Source organism: Terrapene carolina, unplaced genomic scaffold (genome assembly GCF_002925995.2).
Source record: "Terrapene carolina triunguis isolate 2854851 unplaced genomic scaffold, T_m_triunguis-2.0 Scaffold234, whole genome shotgun sequence".
Lineage (NCBI taxonomy): Eukaryota > Metazoa > Chordata > Testudines > Emydidae > Terrapene > Terrapene triunguis.
The window spans coordinates 9,218,982-9,236,854 of record NW_020664585.1 but is presented as its reverse complement, the minus strand read 5'-3'; the positions used below and the strand labels follow the sequence as shown (position 1 = coordinate 9,236,854).

General features: G+C 44.2%; 1 protein-coding gene across 1 annotated transcript in view; it reads right to left on the bottom strand.

Moving 5' to 3' along the window:
* Positions 1-17,873, bottom strand: part of AACS (acetoacetyl-CoA synthetase) — a 60,910-nt gene that overhangs the window by 31,380 nt on the left and 11,657 nt on the right. Inside the window, exon 5 of the mRNA XM_026657016.2 lies at positions 7,415-7,516. Within this exon, the coding sequence (XP_026512801.1) occupies positions 7,415-7,516 (102 nt within the window). The remainder of the gene's footprint in view (positions 1-7,414; positions 7,517-17,873) is intronic.

Below are 17,873 nucleotides of genomic sequence, written 5' to 3'. Positions count from 1 at the left end.
ATGCATCCGAAGAAGTGAGGTTTTTACTCACGAAAGCTTATGCCCAAATAAATCTGTTAGTCTTTAAGGTGCCACCAGACTCCTTGTTTTTGTAGATACAGACTAACACGGCTACCCCCTCATACTTGCCAGCCTTTGACTAACAGAAGAACCATAAGTGATATTGATGGTACAGATATCCCAAGGCTAAGCCTGGTTAAAAAAAAAAATATCACAAAAACTTAATAAAACTAGGCACTGAAAATAGCCCATCAGCATGGAGAGAAACACATTTGTACATTGTAGAACAAGTAAAATGAACACTCTTCCCCCAGATGAAAGATCAAATGACACTGCAAAGAAAATACTCATTTTCAGACCAAGCAGAAAATATCTGTAGAACAGATTGGTCATTACAAGGTGTAGAGGTTTTATAATCATATTGCACAAAAGATTGCTTTTTCAACAAGAAAATGGAATTCTGGTGCACTCTAGTACCTATTGAGCACTACAACAGTGCGATACTTTTAGCCATCTGCAGAGCTTCATTCTGGGTCTGGTTCTGTTCAATATCTTCATCAATGATTTAGATAATGGCACAGAGAGTACAGTTATAAAGTTTGTGGACGATTCCAAGCAGGGAGGGGTTGCAAGTGCTTTGGAGGATAGGATTAAAATTAAAATGATCTGGACAAACTGGAGAAATGGTCTAAAGTAAATATGATGAAATTCAATAAGAACAAAATGTAAAGTACTCCACTTAGGAAGGAACAATCAGTGGCACACAGACAAAATGGGAAATGACTGCCTAGGAAGAAGCACTGTGGAAAGGGATCTAGGGTTCATAGTGGATCACAAGCTAAAACAGGAGTCAACAGTGTAACTCCGTTGCAAAAAAAAGCAAACAAACATTCTGGGATGTATTAGCAGGAGTACTGTAAGCAAGACACGAGAAGTAATTCTTCTGCTTTACTCCATGCTGATTAGGCTTCAATTGGAGTACTGTGTCCAGTTCTGGGTGCCACATTTCAGGAAAGATGTGGACACATTGGAGAAAGTCCAGAGAAGAGCAACAAAAATGATTAAAGGTCTAGAAAACATGATCTATGAGGGTAGATTGAAAAAACTTGGGTTTGTTTAGTCTGGAGAAGAGAAGACAGAGGGGACATGATAACAGTTTACAAGTACATAGAAGGTTGTTACAAGGAGGAGGGAGAAAAATTGTTCTTCTTAACCTCTGAGGATAGGACAAGAAGCAATGGACTTAAGTTGCAGCAAGGGTGGTTTAGGTCGGACATTAGGAAAAACTTCCTGTCAGAATGGTCAAGCACTCGAATAAATTGCCTAGGGAGGTTGTGGAATCTCCATCATTGGGGATTTTTAAGAGCAGGTTGGACAAACACCTGTCAGGGATGGTCTAGATAATACTTAATCCTGCTATGAGTGCAGGAGACTGGACTAGATGACGTCTCGAGGTCCCTTCCAGTTCTATGATTACTAACCATTTATATTGCAGTAACATCTAAATCACTTAACCAGGTTGGTCCCCATTGTGGTTTCTACAATATGAATATAACAAGCAACAGTCCCTGCCCCATAACACTTTCAATCTAAAAATCTTGTAAGAATGAACAGGGACTCAATATTCCTGTATTACCATTGTGGTTTGCATCTAGTATGGCTCATGATGTGCTAGAGAGTTTCCAATCCCATAAGATTGGGGTTTATGCCTTAAAGTGGATAAGAAAATGAAGATCACAACTTGCTCAAAAGGTGCCAAGTGAGAACTGTGATGTCATGATCATTTTAGTGTTTTCTATGCAGCAGTTTCATTCTGCGAAGACAAACAGCTTCCACCCAAAAACTGAATACTTACAATAGGATTTTATATAGGAGAGCCCCACCTACTAGATTGCCGGTCAGGACTTGTGATAAAGTGATAGGCAGTTACAAACACAAGCTGATCAATAGTTACTCAACATGGCTCTGTGCATCAAAATTCAAAAGGCCAAAATCAGAAGTGCCTTCTATGTTACTGGAAAACCAACCTGCAGCCCAGACTAAAGATGAATTAGATTAGCGACTATGACATTAGCAAGTGATCTTATGGCAGTGTTGCTCAGTTTCTACATGCACATCTTTAACTAGAAACTTCCTCTCCCCTACACACAGGTGGCAATTATTAACAAGGGGGAAGCAATGCAAGCCAAAAATAGGGCAAGAACAAGTTAAAGAATAGCTAAATAAGCTAGATGTAGTCAAGTCAGCAGGACTTGATGAAAGGCACCCTAGGATACTTAAGGAACTAGCTGAAACAATTTTAGAACCATTAGCCATTATCTTTGAGAACTCATGGAGGATGGGCGAGGTCCCAGAGAACAGGAGAAGGGCAAACATAGGAGAAAAAAGGGACCTCAGGAATTACAGACCAGTCAACCCAACTACCTGGAACATATTAAACAATTAGTAAGTACCTAGAGGACAAGAGGGTTATAAATAATAGCCAACATAGATTTGTCGGGGGGGGGGGGGGGGGAGAAGAGAGCACTCGCCAAACTTAATTCCCTTCTTTGACAGGGTTACTGGCCAAGTGGATGGGACGGGAAGGGAAGCTGTAGACTGGATAGATCTTGATTTTAATAAGGCTTTTGACACTGTTCCACATGACATTCTCATAAGCAAAATGAGTGAAGAGTGGCCTAGATGAAGGTATTACAAGGTAAGCGCACAACAGGTTGCAAGACTATATTCAAAGAGTAGTTATCAATGGTTTGCTGTCAAACTGGAGGGGGTGGGGAGGGGAGACAGAAAAATGAATCTAATGAGATACTGCTGGGGTCTGTTCTACATCCAGTACTATTCAGTATTTTCATTAATGACTTGGATAACACAATGAAAAATATGCTCCTAAAATTTGCAGAGGACATTAAGCTGAGAGGGGTTGCAAGCACTTTGGAGCACAGGATTAGAATTCAAAATGACCGACAAATTGGATAACTAGTCAGACTTCAACAAGATGAAATTCAATAAAAGACAAGTGCAAAGTACTATACTTCAGAAGGAAAAATTCAAATGTAGAACTACACAATGGGGAATAACTGGCTAGGTGGTAGTACTGCTAAAAAGGATCTGGGGGTTATAGTGGATCACAAATTGAGTCAGTGTACCGCAGTTGCAAAAAAAGGCAAATATAAACAGTTGAAAAGAAGGCTAATTTCATTCTGGGGTATATTAATAGGAGTGTCAGATGTAAGACATGCTAGATAATTGTCCCACTCTACTTGGTGCTGGTGAGGCATCAGCTGGAGTGCCGTGTTCAGTTGTGAGGGCCACACTAAGAAAGATATGGACTAATTAGAGAAGCCCAGAGAAATGGAAGTAATAGAGCCCTGCGCAGATACAAAAACGTGGATCCGTCAGGATCAACCCGCAATCCGACCTGCTAGCTGTCCTTTATCTATATCCGCATCAGCGAGCGGTCTCACAAGGGATGGTGATAGGCAGGAGGGGAAGGGAGGCAGGAGCGAGTGGAGTCTTGTGGGGAAGAGGCAGCACGAGGGTGAGGACTGGAGGTAAGGGGCAGTGCAGGGGTGAGGTCTTGAGGAGGGATGACATGGGGTGGGGAGGAGTGGAGGGGAAGGGGCATTGCATCACGTTCTGCTGCCCGGGGCTCACGAGTGATGGCACACAGCGTCAGCAGCACATGTTGCATCAGAGTGTGGCAGACGGGTGGGGCACCACCCGCTCCAATCCCCGTGGCTGCAGGCCAGTCCTACTGCCCAGGAGCTGGCAGGCGAGGCCCGGGACTGGAAGCCCAGCCAGTGCTGCCGGGCCGGGCCATGGTGGGGATGCTGGCACTGCTGGACAGGAAGCGGTGCAGCAAGCTGATGCTAGACAGCCCCGACTCCAACCTGCTGCCGAGCCCCAGGCCCCAAGCGCTCTGTGCCCCATGGGCTGCCTGAACCGGACACCGCTGGCCAGGCACTGCCAGTGAGTAGAGCCCTGCGCAGTTGTATCTGATCCACTATCCACAAAAATGATCAGCGGATATCTGCATCCGCTGATGTGGTTATCCACAGATTTGCAGGACTCTAGTAATAAAAGGTTTAGAAAACCTGACCTATGAGGAAAGGTTAAAAAAAACTGGGCATGTTTAGACTTGAGAAAATTACTCGGAGGGTGGGAGAGAACCTGATAACAGTTGTCAAATAGATTAAGGGCTCTTTTAAAGAAGAGTTATCAATTGCTCTTTATGTCCACTGAGGGCAACAAAAATGATTAGGGGGCTGGAGCACATGACTTATGAGGAGAGGCTGAGGGAACTGGGATTGTTTAGTCTGCAGAAGAGAAGAATGAGGGGGGATTTGATAGCTGCTTTCAACTACCTGAAAGGGGAGTCCAAAGAGGATGGATCTAGACTGTTCTCAGTGGTGGTAGATGACAGAACAAGGAGCAATGGTCTCAAATTGCAGTGGGGGATGTTTAGGTTGGATATTAGGAAAAACTTTCACTAGGAGGGTGGTGAAGCACTGGAATGGGTTACCCAGGAAGGTGGTGGAATCTCCTTCCTTAGAGGTTTTTAAGGTCAGGCTTGACAAAGCCCTGGCTGGGATGATTTAGTTGGGGATTGGTCCTGCTTTGAGCAGGGGGTTGGACTAGATGACCTCCTGAGGTCCCTTCCAGCCCTACATTTTTATCAGCCATGTTAGCCTGAAACACCTCACCCTGTTGGCAGATGTTGATCCTACTGGGAAAGAGTTAAAGGGGTTCTGCTAAGTCACTGAGTTAGATGATAGGCAAACAAATAAATAACTTTATATATGCAGAGTTGCTCTTTAGAGAGGAACTGGAGTTTGGGCACTAGGATGGGCCAATCCCCAGAGGAAGGTTTGAACTGAACTTTATGTTTCATTATTGTTCATTTCTAGGTTAAATAAAATCAGAACCCAGAAAGCATATGGACTGTGTTTGAGAAAGACACCTGTCCAGGCAAAGGCATTTAGTTCTAGACACCCACTAAGATACTGTGTTCAAAGTCACTGGCAACCCACAGAAGTAAGAAGAGGTTCATCTATTTTGTCGCAGCTGGGTTTGCATTTCTGATAGACAAAAGCACACCCCTAAGCTGCCAACTGCACAAGCCCTGCTGGTGTCTCAGTGATTCACCTCCTTGAGGAAACAAAAAGGAGGATCTCTTGTAATAATTCCCTTAAAAGGAATAAAGGAGTCAATAGAAAAGACAGGGGTCTGGTGCTGCAGAAAGCTCCAAACTTGGTTAGACTCAGGTGAATAGCCAATAAACTCCTGCTCATTAAGGCAGTGTTAAAGCACCAGACTGAAGCAAGAGATATGGGTTCTAACACTGACTCTGCAGCAGGCTTCCTGAGCAACCTTGGGCAAGTCCCTTGATCTCCGTGCCTCAGTTTCCTCACCTGTAAAATGGGGTTGATACTCATCTCAAAGGGGTGTCCTGAGACTTAATTCAACAATGCCTCTAAAGCTCGTCAGAGGAAGAGCACAAGAGAATGACAAAGTATTAACTGCAAGCTCCTGGAGAGGTCACAAGCAAGTTGTGTACTGCCCGAGCCATTCCTCAATCAGATGGAAAAAGGAAGGTGAAACTAAGCAGCTGGTGTGCAAAATAAAGGGAGAAAGGGCCAAGCCCAACACAGGGGGGTGTCTTAGATATCCTATCCTAGATAATACTTCACATTCATTCAGCTCCTTCCAGCCAAAGATTTCCAAGCCGTTTACAAACATGAGGCAGAGTGCAAGATATAGCACTTAGCACTAGAAAGCCACAGGATTCTGCTGTGGCACAGAAGCTGAGACAGCAAAGTGGTTAGAAACTGGCTACTTGTTAGCTTTCAGAGCACCTCCCAAAGGAGATTGGTGTGAGAAGTCTTGGCCTGACTTCTATCCTCTGCAACAACACTTAATGGCACTAGTTACTGTTTGGCAGGCACATGAAGATCATTGCAATCCTGGCTACATTCTCTTGTTGCTTCTTCTAGATGTGGGATCTCTATGTGACATCCTTGATCGTTTAAAACTAAAGTTCTGTACATCACTTTGAAAACCACAGTCTTGCTACTTAACTTCAAAATCCTTAATACTAATGCTCAAATGTCAGCCCTCTGGAAGATGAGCAGCTCTGATATAGGGAAGGACCATCTACCAAAAAGAGTTCCTTCTTTCTCCCAATAGAAGGGCCAGTGGGTTTTTTTTAGCATTTGGATTCATGGTTCTTGGTCCCATCCTGCAGCTAATTATTCTCTGGGAAGAGAAGAGTGAGGGGGGATTTGACAGAAGCCTTTAACCAAAGAGGATGGAGCTAGGCTGTTCTCAGTGGTGGCAGATGACAGAACAAGGAGCAATGGTCTCAAGCTGCAGTGGGCGAGGTCTAGGTTGGATATTAGGAAAAACTATTTCACTAGAAGGGTGGTGAAGCACCTAGGGAGGTGGTGGAATCTCCATCCTTAGAGGATTTAAGGCCAGGCTTGACAAAGCCCTGGCTGGGATGATTTAGTTGGGATTGGTCCTGCTTTGAGCAGGAGGTTGGACTAGATGACCTCCTGAGGTCTCTTCCAACCCTAATCTTCTAGGATTCTACAATAACAGGATAAAAGTAAAACCAGAAGGGAAAAAAAACTGGAAGAAAGTAGATACTGGTTTTTCTTTTGTCATATAAACACTTGCAAAACCATTCCGTGGCAGTGAATATTGCAGGCAAATAGCTCAGTATAATTCAAAAAACGATTAGATCTACGAATAGGAATAGCTTCTGCAGTTGTAAGCTATCCTAGCTAGCATAAGGGCTATTGATCTGCATGTTTCAGGGCATAAATTGATTGAGAGATGAGGTCAGGAAGGGGTCTCATACCATCCACAGTATATTCTTACAATGTTGATGTGCTGGAGTCATTCTGGAGAGGCCACCTTGACACCAGGAAGACTGTCAATTTCCATAGCCTATTCAATCTTTGGCCTGCCACTTGGTCACCAAGTGGTGCCACTTGGTGCTTGTTGTGATCTGTTCTCTATGGAGTGAATTAAGCACCAATTCATGTAACATGGCAAACGAGCAGTCAGACAGCAACAACTATTGCACACTACCAACCCAGGCTTGATTTGGAAATGAGCAATTTAAAGCTGAAACTTTCAAAACCGTCTCATGGACTTGAACACCTAGTTTGTTTTAATTAATGGAAACTGGGCTTCCAGATTCCATGGCAGTTTGAAAAGTCTCAGCCTAATCAGTTTCCTTGCTCAAGTTGGGAAGGAAATCTAGTTTCTGGGGTTTTGCCACAAGATGGCAGAAGCAGTAAACAAATGGAACACGTACATCTTCAGTCCACTCTAAACAGATGCATCCCAGATCTAACCACCATCTGCACTAGGCAGGGTTCCGTGGAATGGGCAATACTGAGATTACTTACGTTAATTCCAAAATCAGGCGAAGTTGAACTCCAAATAGCACCAATACTCGCAGCAGCCAGCATTGCTTCCACTGCGTGAATACCATTGGGCAAATAACCTACGAACAGGATTTCAATAGTTAAAGATGGAAGAGACCTGGAATCCGCAGATCTTAAAGTAAACCTAAACTTTACTGTAGTCAGGTTATACAGATGTGCAAATAAGAGAAACAAAATAAAATGTCTCATCAGAAACATAACCGCACCTGCAAGTTTCTACTGCCAGCTGCCATTTCCCCCTTTTAAGGGGCCAGAGTCTGATCACAGACACTGGGGAAAGTTAGCTGTAACTGCACTGACAAAGTTACTCCAAATTTGAGGGCCTCCCAATTGACACTGCAGTCACAAAGATCCAGATCTTGTTTATTCATCAAAATCTCAGGGGGCCAAGGAAGCTGAAGATTTGCAGGGGGATGGGAAAAGAGGAGAGTAATTTAATGGCCAGGGCAAATGTGAACTGAAGATATAGAACTACCCATTACCGAAAAGCTACCAGACACGTAGAAGTACTGGAAAACAAGTTTGTTTAGAAGGTGGGATTATGAAATGCCCAGTATCCAACTGTAAGGCAAATTCAGTCAACTGCAGCCCTCTCCCCACAAGCATGCCAGGGCAGGTGGAAGGAGGGAGAAATAATCCCTGTGCAGATCGCCTCTCCTCACCTACCTTTGATAACCTAACCAGCTTTGTGCAAAAGCTATCCGGCCAAAGGCAACATTACATTGCATACATGAGCAGAAGTGACAAGACAGCTCCTGTCAAGATCAGCTGATTTATTTCGGGCTCCAGGCCCCTAATCTTAATCAACATGAGAGTCAGGGGCAGACGTGCCAACTCTCTCGAATTCCTTGTGATTGACACAATTTGTAAGTAAAATTAAGCCCGACGTATGATCTCACAAAAGAGCTCTCAAATGTCAAATCTCAATTTTTATTTTTTATTTTTTAAGTAATCCTGGGCGAGCTCCCACTGTTCATCAGCCCCAGTGGCCAGGACTCTGGCAGTCAGGCAGCCTCAGGGCCAACGGCGGGAGCCCCAGCCCCTGTGAAGAAGCCAGTCAGCCCCGTGCCCAGGGAATGTGGAATCCCCAAGTGGCAGGGTCTGGCGCAGGGTGGCTGCAGTGCTATCGCTTGATCACTAGAAACCAGGAGGTGCTGGGATGGACTCAATGATCACCAGGGTCACTCGGTCCCAGTGGAAGAAGGAAATGAATTGCACTCGCTGAAGTAACTCAGGGTCGCTTTGGGGAGTCCACACTCCTTGCAAGATCCCCAAGCCTGCTGCTGGGGTCCCCAGAGCCCTGGTTGCAGCCAGGAGAGGTTAATATTGAGGAGTAACATTCCAACACTTGCCAGGAGACTCTCCCAGTGGAGAGACCCCAGCCTGCCTGGGACCCAGCCACCTGCTCCCAGAGAGTGCACCACTTGGAGGGAAGGTAAGAGGGACCTTCCCATCCCAAACCCCCCTCCAGGAACCGTGCTTTCTGGTTACACCCTGGCTGCAGGGACATGGTTTTGTCCCAGGCTGCTCCCAGATAAGCAGACTAGGACTCCCGGCCTTGTGCCCAGGAAAGCTGGCCCCCAGGTCCCATTGTTTACTGCGAGCGTGACGCCAGCCTGCCCAGTGACGGGGGAGTGGGAGGGGACAGAGGGATGCGGGAGCCCGTGTCAAATTTCCATCCGCTGCCCCATACAATCTGCTGCTCTGTGTTACTTGTCACTGACCCTGCTGGTGTGAACGGAGGATGCTCAGGGAGATCTGCCGACATCACCCCTGCCCTCACTCTGCACCCCTTTGGGCTGACAAGGGGCTCCTAGCTGTTCCTGGGGAGTAAAATGGGCAAGTTGTAGGGGAGGGATGGGCAGAATCTGAGCAGGGGCCAAACTGAATGTAGAGGAGGGTCCAACAGCTGGAGGCAGGGGAAGGAGAGGGGCCCAGGGGCAAAAAAATAAAAAACAGGGCCTGGGGTTTGGAGATGAGGTTAAGAATGGGGTACAGGCACTGCCAGACATGGCAGAGGGAGGAACCCAGGAATAGGGAGGGGCAGAGGGGGATAAAAAAAAAGAGTCATCCCAGATAGGGTGAGCCAGCTGCAGTGGTTGCAAGAGTAGGGTGTGGGGCAGAGGGGCTTTCCGCAGGATTTTAGCCCCGGGAAATGAGAGCTGTCCCCTTAAAAGCACCGTGCATCACAATGCCTAGACAAGGCAGCTCTTCCCTCTTGGATATGGCATGTTGCCAACATCAAATGGATGTGTGGCGATTTCAGCCTTCATTCTTAAAGAAAAAGTAAATTTCTAGCCCTCGTGTCTGTGGAGAAAGCTTCACAATTTGACCCCAGTGCACCCTAAAGGCTCAAAAAAACCAAAAATCTATTATTTTTTATACAATTTCATAATTTTAAAGCCAATCTCATGAGTTTGTGTGAGCCGGACGTGATTTTTGAACATTTGGGGTCAGCAATACTGTAGGGTATATACAGTAGATCCTAAAGTGATATACCCTGTGTACACACACACACGCACTTTTCAAGCAGGAATGCAGCCAGTATGTTTTCACTTTGCATTCAAAATGCATTAGCTTTCCAAACCTGAAATACAGCTTTATTATCAGCCTGCAGCACGATTTTGCAATTTAAATACACAAAGGGATCCCCTTCGTCAGATATTCTGACAAGAGGAAGAGTCAGGAGAGGTAGATTTTCAACAGGCTGATCCTGCCCCCAAAGTCAATTGGGAGGTTGAGATGGATTCTTGAATCGTCAGGATTGAACCCACAGATTAAAAACACAAATTTCAAATGACATCTAAATTAGGGTGCCCAAACATGGATTTGGGCACTTATCTGTTTTAAGGACCTAAACGACATCCAAGTAAGCAAGCAACAATGCCCAAATACAGAATAGGCGTTTTATTAGGAACCCCAAAGTTTAAAATTGAGCCCATGCATATATTTATAAAAATGCTCTTTAAAGGACCAGGGGCCTGGTTTCCAAAAAATGCCAAATACCTGCAGCTCCCATGGATTTTAATGAGTCCAATTTACAACGCAGTAAATTGTACCATTGTATCCCACCATGTGTTAGGAACTTTCCAAAACACAGAGGAGGACAATCCCCGCCCTGATGGGTATTTCTAAAAACAAGGCCCTAGAGCCCCCTTTAAAAAAAATAAAATAAAATAAAAAACCACCGTAACTCAGCAGTTATTGGTTTCTGTGCACACACTGGGTTGGTTTGTTTGCCAGTCTACTGGGATGCACTTTAAGAAGCTGCCTGTTCCCAGCTAGCAAGCACAAAATTTGTTTGCGGGAGCAGGAGGAGGGTTTCTGAGGTGGACTGAGATATTTCTGTATTACCCTTCATCTCATTGGAGTGTGCCACGTTAAATAGGGCTGACTAATCACCACTAATTTATGGACCATTAGGCTTTTTGCCATTAGCCAAGGAACATCACATCCAGTGCCTGATCAGAGATTAGATAGATCTGACATGCCCTGACATAGGGAGTTCTGGAAGAAATACAGGACTGTCTATATAAGTCTCTCAGCATACATCAAGATGGTATTTCTTCACAATGACTTACATAAAGTTTGCATTGTTTCTACCATGTTTGACTCATGTTCCACTCATATTATAAGTCATGTGCCCAAAGGCATAAAGGCTCATTTAGTAAACTCATGCTCATTCCCTTGGGATCAGAGTTTGTGAGGCAAGGCTTCATGTTCCTGTTTTCAAAAGGCAGTCTCACATTTCAGAGTATGGGACTACTTTGTAAAAGGTAGAAATCCGCTTGGACCTCTCCTTCCCTGGCCCAAACCTTCCCTATAGCAACTCCACCATTTGGCTACATGTGACAGGGCAGCCTGCATCAGGAGGACCCTGAGTCCTATGTTGCGCTCCCTCTGCATCTGAGGACAAAAGTTCTTACAGATGTGACAACACTCCTTCACATGGGATTCCCAGAGGCATTGCAAACAACTATCATGTGGGTCACTAACAGGCATAGGCTGTTACATATGGAGCAAGGCTTAAATCCCAGAGACTGGCCTGGCCCGCGCCTGTGGCAAAGTCCCTGTTGGGACCCTAACTAACTGAACACTTAACAGCTACTTAGTTACTAACTAACAAACAATAAAATTATTTACAACTAAAAGCACAAGGCTGAGAAAAACCACTGGCCCGCTGCTTGCCAAGCAAGAGACAGAGGTGCTCCAACTGGACTGACCACCACGTGCGGTAAGAAAGAACTGAGAGGGCGTAGGGCCAGCAGCGCCTGATATGCTGTGGCATGGAGCGTAGGGGGCACCACAGTGGGCCCTACGGATACCACTAAAGCAAAAATCTCCGATGACTGCACACATGGGCATGCGCACACCTAGAATGGAATCAACATGAGCAAGTACTCTAAGAAAAACAGCCTGGTTTCTGCTCTTCTCACATCACCACTGGTCAAAGATTCTGCAGGGCAAATTAAACCCTTATCCACATCTGTGCAATTTACTGCTTTCAAATCATACTCCGGAATATCCTTGGAATCCCCCAATGCTTTCCAGTACGTTTGCACAGGTATAAGTGACTGAAACCTGGTAAGACAGTTTTTACTGATACCCAAAAAAGGAACAGGATGAAGTGTGTGCACTCTGCTTTGTTGGTCCTGCAAGGCTAAAAGAACAATGAGCTGATCTGTTGAGTGAGAAAGTGCCATTTTTACAATCACTTTAGGGTCAGATTCAAAGAGGCCCTAACTCCCATTGATTTTGATGGGAGTAAACTATGAATTACCTTTGTCACGCCTACCATTTACAGGTTAGAACGGTGTTCTTAAACTAAGACCAGGAAAAGAGTGCAGATCCATCTCCTCAACAGATCCATCCTGAGCATCCAAGGGGAAATTTCAGACTAACATCCCTTTTTCCTGTATTTGCACTACAAAGAACGGTTACGTGCAAGCAGGTTCGGACAAGCTCTCCTGACACTGACAGCAAACAGAACTCAGCATGAGCACCAGCATTAGTTTTCTCATTTCCCGCACTGTAAAGCCATACTTAGATCAATGTACTCTGGGAAAGCCTAGGAAGCTAAAGAAAATACAACTGGTAGGGACAGCCTGGGACATCAAGTCCAATCCCCGGCTATCTCAGGCAACGGTGTTACATAATCCCTTTCATAAATTCATCCAGCACCCATGCAACCTATCCCACGTTGTCCCAGATACTGAGTGTAAAGGATATGGGAGTTGGCCCACATGGTGTAATGAGCTTTGGAGGTCTTCCCACACAGAGATCCAGGTGGCAGGAGAACTGACAAACCCAGTTACACCTGGTAAGGTGGCACTTTTCACATGGTAGAACCCAGACATGGGGGATATTTATTTAAACCAACCAGTTCTGCCCACATGGCTAGAAACCAGGGACTAGGTACTAGGAACAAGAGGACGCGGCCTGCTATCAGCTGAACTCACTGCTGGCTCAGGGAATACACATCTTACACCACTAGCATGCAGCTTCCATGAAAACCGAGGCAGCATGAGTAGTGCCCACTGTAAATCAATTTCACAGAGCGCCTGAAAACAGTCAAAATGCCCCACCCCATGATTTTAATTTAATGTATTTTATAGGAAAGTATCTACAAACTCTTCAAATACAAAAAGGTGACCTTAGTCCATTTCAGGGATACAATGACTTTTACAAGCTACTTGTAAAAGTCATTGTAAAAGTCATTTTGCCCTTGAAATGGACGACGTTTACCTGTAAAATTCATTCAATTTTGTAAAGTGCGCACAACTCAGTACTTCGCCATTTACACTGTCGGGAACTTTCTTTAATCAATCATGATTTACACAGGGCTTTAAGCACAAGCTACATCCAAGTAATTTAACCTATGACACCCACTCTGGCAGGACACAAGTCAGACCTTAATACTACATGCTACTTAAAAAATGAGAAAAAGTGGCTGTTTATGCTAAAAATAGGTTCAAGACACAGAACTGTCAGGTCTCTGCATTTCCCATGAATCACTATTTACCTGAGCTGGTGTTTGCGGAGGTTTTACGTTTAAACATGTAGTGACATTACAATGCTGAAGTCAGTCCTGCTAAAAGCTGTAGGCCCAAATTTCAGAGGTGGCCAGGGAGTTTGGGTGCTCAATTTGCAACGAAGACACAGGACCCTATTTTCAGAAAATGCTGAGCACCCAACTCAGAAAAAGAAATCAAGCTCCTTTGCAGAGTGAAGTTGGGCACCCAGAAACTGAGGCATCCAATCATCACTGGTCACTCAGAAAAGGCAAGACTTTGGTGTTCAGGCCAAGGTTTACTTTAAGCCATCAAACCGTACAACACAAGGAAAGCAACAAAGTTAAGGCTTAAAACTCTTCAAGGCAGCTCCTTCCCTACTCCTAAATGCCTGGTATAAGAAAGGGGACAATTCAAGGCCAGAGCACCAGTGTCAACTTTTAACCTTAACACAACATTTCATACTCCTACTTGGATTTTTAAGTAATATTGGATTTAAGCTAATATTACTACAGCCCAAGACTATTAGTGACCTACCAATCCTCTTAGAAAGCTAGCTTTAAAACCACATTAGCAACTATATTAGCCCTAGCAGCTTAAGCACTAGCTTTAAGCAATAAAATGCAATGCTGTTGTGTTGAATGCAGTTGAGGGGTTTGTTGGCTGATAAAACAAGACCTGCTACAGGAGCACAGTAAGAGTCATCTATCCAGAGATGAGAAATAAAGATAAACTGGAGCTTATTTTATTCCTGATATCAGTCATAGTTATTTGCCAGCTCGGATTATTTTTCCAGTTCTACATTAGCAGTGGTACTGAGGTGGGGGAGGGAGGGAGGATGGGGTACCTCAAGATTGGCTCATTCAAATTACACCAATGGGATCCTCAGTTTATTTTAAAGTTGGTAGGTGCAGTAACATATATACACACCCCTCTAAGATCTAGACAGACCTGCAAGACATCCCCAGACAGAAAATGTAGATAATGCCACAGCTTTTGAAACAATGCTTGCTGCTAAATGTCTCTTCCTCGCAGCTGCTAAGCTTTTAAGTACATCTGGCAATGATAAGACGCTGAAGACCAAGGAGAAGATACCAAGCTGAAGGATAAAGCCCCAACACTGCTGTCTTGTTCACCTACCTCCATCTTTGTTACTGTAGTGATGCAAGTGTTCATTGCACTTAAAACAGAGGACACGTTACCGATGATGAAGAGTTTGTCGTCCAAGAAATAACTAGGCAAGAGTAAAACATCCACAATGGGGTGTCAACTGGATGGGCTAGTTACTTTCCCTTATAGATTAGGCTTCCGTGGACTTAAGGTTCTAACAGTCCAAGACCCTGCTACTGTAGTTGCAGATCAAAAGGGCTTTTTGGGCCAGAAACGACAGGGAGAGCATCCAAATCACAGCAGGGTAACTGGAAAGGTCTGGCAACGCTCACTCAGTTAAACAGCATTTCTGCCCATTTGAACCAATAACTCACTAAAATGGGGGGGAAATATGCCCATTACTGCTGCTGTAAAACGTACAAAGCTCCCATACCAAACAAAAGGTTTTCTACGTGCTATTTTTATGGTCAAAACAGGTTAGGGCCTGGTGAAAGGTGGCAATCTTTGGGAGGACCTGGACTGGGATATTGCATGTGGGTGTGGAAATCTGAGCTGAAGCTTTCCCAGCCTAATACTCAACACCCTTCACCTCCTCCTATAGTACTAAGAGTTTGGACAGCGACCATCTTAGTTTCAGCCTCCAGCAGTCATGTCACAATTCAGGCCATCCAAAGATTGCCAAAATCCTCAAGGGGAGGGGAGGGAAGGGAAGAGAAAAAGGCACAAGTCAGGACTTACTTTTCTAATATAAAAAGTAGAAAAATAACTTGCGTTTTTGTAAGTTGCTTTTGTACATCATAAAGAGGAATTATTTGCTTTACAGCACATCTTTATAGGATAATAGATAGCTGAGCTCTCAAACCAGAGAAGAAAATCTCACACCTACATATCACTCAGCATGCCACTGAAGTGCAGCCATCTCTCGAGTGGAAGGTGGCAGCTGTTTAACCTAGAACACTACCCAATATAATTTTAGGACAGGAAGTGGAATAATTTGTAAATTGCTGGGGCTAGGCAAACAAAGGTCCAAGTGGATTAGGAAGGCGGTAGTAGAGAACATGTGGTTTTAAAATATCAACTGAAATCTCACTCTCCCCTCCACATGTTTATCAGAAAGAAAGATGCTCTCTGGGACTTAGATACCAACTGGAATTTGACCAAGACAAAAGAGTTAACTTCCCTATTCCTGTGAAAACCCAGATCATCTCTAGAGACAATACATCAGGACCTCATTTCATCCAAGAGATGGTACATCAAGTGGTTCACCTGAACACTACAGCAGGTCACTGGCTCAATACTAACTCAGAAGACTGCATCCAGTTGCATTACTACCACTTCCTTCAGTACACTGGGTTCTCTTTGAAGGTCTCTCATAAGAGCTCTGACCCAGGCCATCCTTACTTAGCTTGTGAGAGCTGAATCCAAGTGATCTTATTACATTACATGCTTTTTCAAAATGTCTCATTTAAAATACTAAGACCCATAAAATTAAAGGTCAGACATGAACTCCTATGCGATCAAGGCTTGAAAAGTCAGATCATATCACTAAAAAAGTAGCTTTCCTTAGAGTTGCAATAAGAAAGTGTGTATGATATTATGACTCCTATATAGGTTCTCTTAAAATAGCTGTTCTTCAGATAGGAACCTTTGCTAGTGTTTTACATAAAGTCTTAGAGAAACGTTTCTTTTGGTGCCACAGAGATCTTAACATTAAAAGTGTAGCCACTACAATGGAAGAGAGATACTCCCTTTGTACTCATTTTGAAGACCAATTTAAGCTGGCAGGAATAGCCTGAGAAATAATTTAAAAGGAGATGGGGGGGGGAAATGAAGAGAAAGGAAATAAAACATGTAGACAAAGTGACCCCCCCCCCCCGTCGTGAATCAGATGCTTATTAATAGATCACAAATCCAGGAAGATAACAGTGCTTTGAAATTAAACATTTTGCTCTTTCCACTATACCATAAGTATTTCTCCCTAAAATTTTCAATTTAAGTTGTGTGTTTTGGAAGTAGTAATACAACAAGACAAGAAATTCCAATCTATACCTCTTCTAGTGGTTCTTAAGAGTCAAGCCTCCCAATGAAGCCAAAGGGAATAGTCTCATGTTAGGGCAGCAGGATTGGGACCCTAATGCTTGCAGCTCATCCTTGATGCCTACACTTCAGGGAGGAGGGAGCGCTGGCATTAGTTAAATTTGGAATTGCTTGGCTTTTGGAGGTATGTCCCCTGACCTTACTTAAAATAAAAATAAATATATAGCATCTAAAGCATACTAAAAAGCACGGTTCAAGTAGGGTGACCAGATAGTCAGTGTGAAAAATCAGGATGGGGTGGGGGGGGAGGCTCCAGCAGTGGGACACTACACTGCTAAAAACAGCAGCGTAGATATGGGAAGTCACTGCTTGGGCAGGTAGAGAGCTGTGTAGGATATATACCCTAGGGCAGGGGTCGGCAACCTTTCAGACGTGGTGTGCCGAGTCTTTATTTATTCACTCTAATTTAAGGTTTCGTGTGCCAGTAATACATTTTAACATTTTTAGTTCTCTTTCTATAAGTCTATAATATATAACTAAACTATTGTTGTATGTAAAGTAAATAAGGTTTTTAAAATGTTTAAGAAGCTTCATTTAAAATTAAGTTAAAATGCAGAGCCCCCTGGACAGGTGGCCAGGACCCGGGCAGCGTGAGTGCCACTGAAAGTCAGCTCGCGTGCCGCCTTCGGCACGCGTGCCATAGGTTGCCTACACCTGCCCTAGGGTTCTAGCGTGTCTGTACTCTACTCAGCAAGGCAGTGCATCACTGTCTGCACTGCTATTCAGACCTGTGGCTAGCTGGGTGTGCAATTTCTGTACTCTACACACTGCCACAAGTGTAGACACCCCTTATGAATAGGGCATTTGGGACCCTTCTGGATGAGAAGAGTTCTAGACAATCATAGAACTTATGTATGAGATTTTAATTCATGATGCTGCCCATGGCAAAGTTCCCAACAAATGAAATGCTTTAAGAATTAAACCAGAATGAGCCTTCTCGAAAAGAAGAAGTTAAACTTGCCAAGTCTAGACTTATTTTGAAGTTTTACAGTCTAGTGAGAAGTTATTTCATCCCAGAGCTCAAGACACTCAATTTAGCAGAATTCTCTATCAATGCACAACACCCAAATAATGGGCTTGTAGAGAGGAATTAAACAAAGGTGGGTAGGATGGAATTAACCTAGCCACAGGCAGGCAATGGAGCTGTAATGAAGATCCTGCAGGGCCAGTACTCAACCCTGAAGGCTAGAAATGTGCT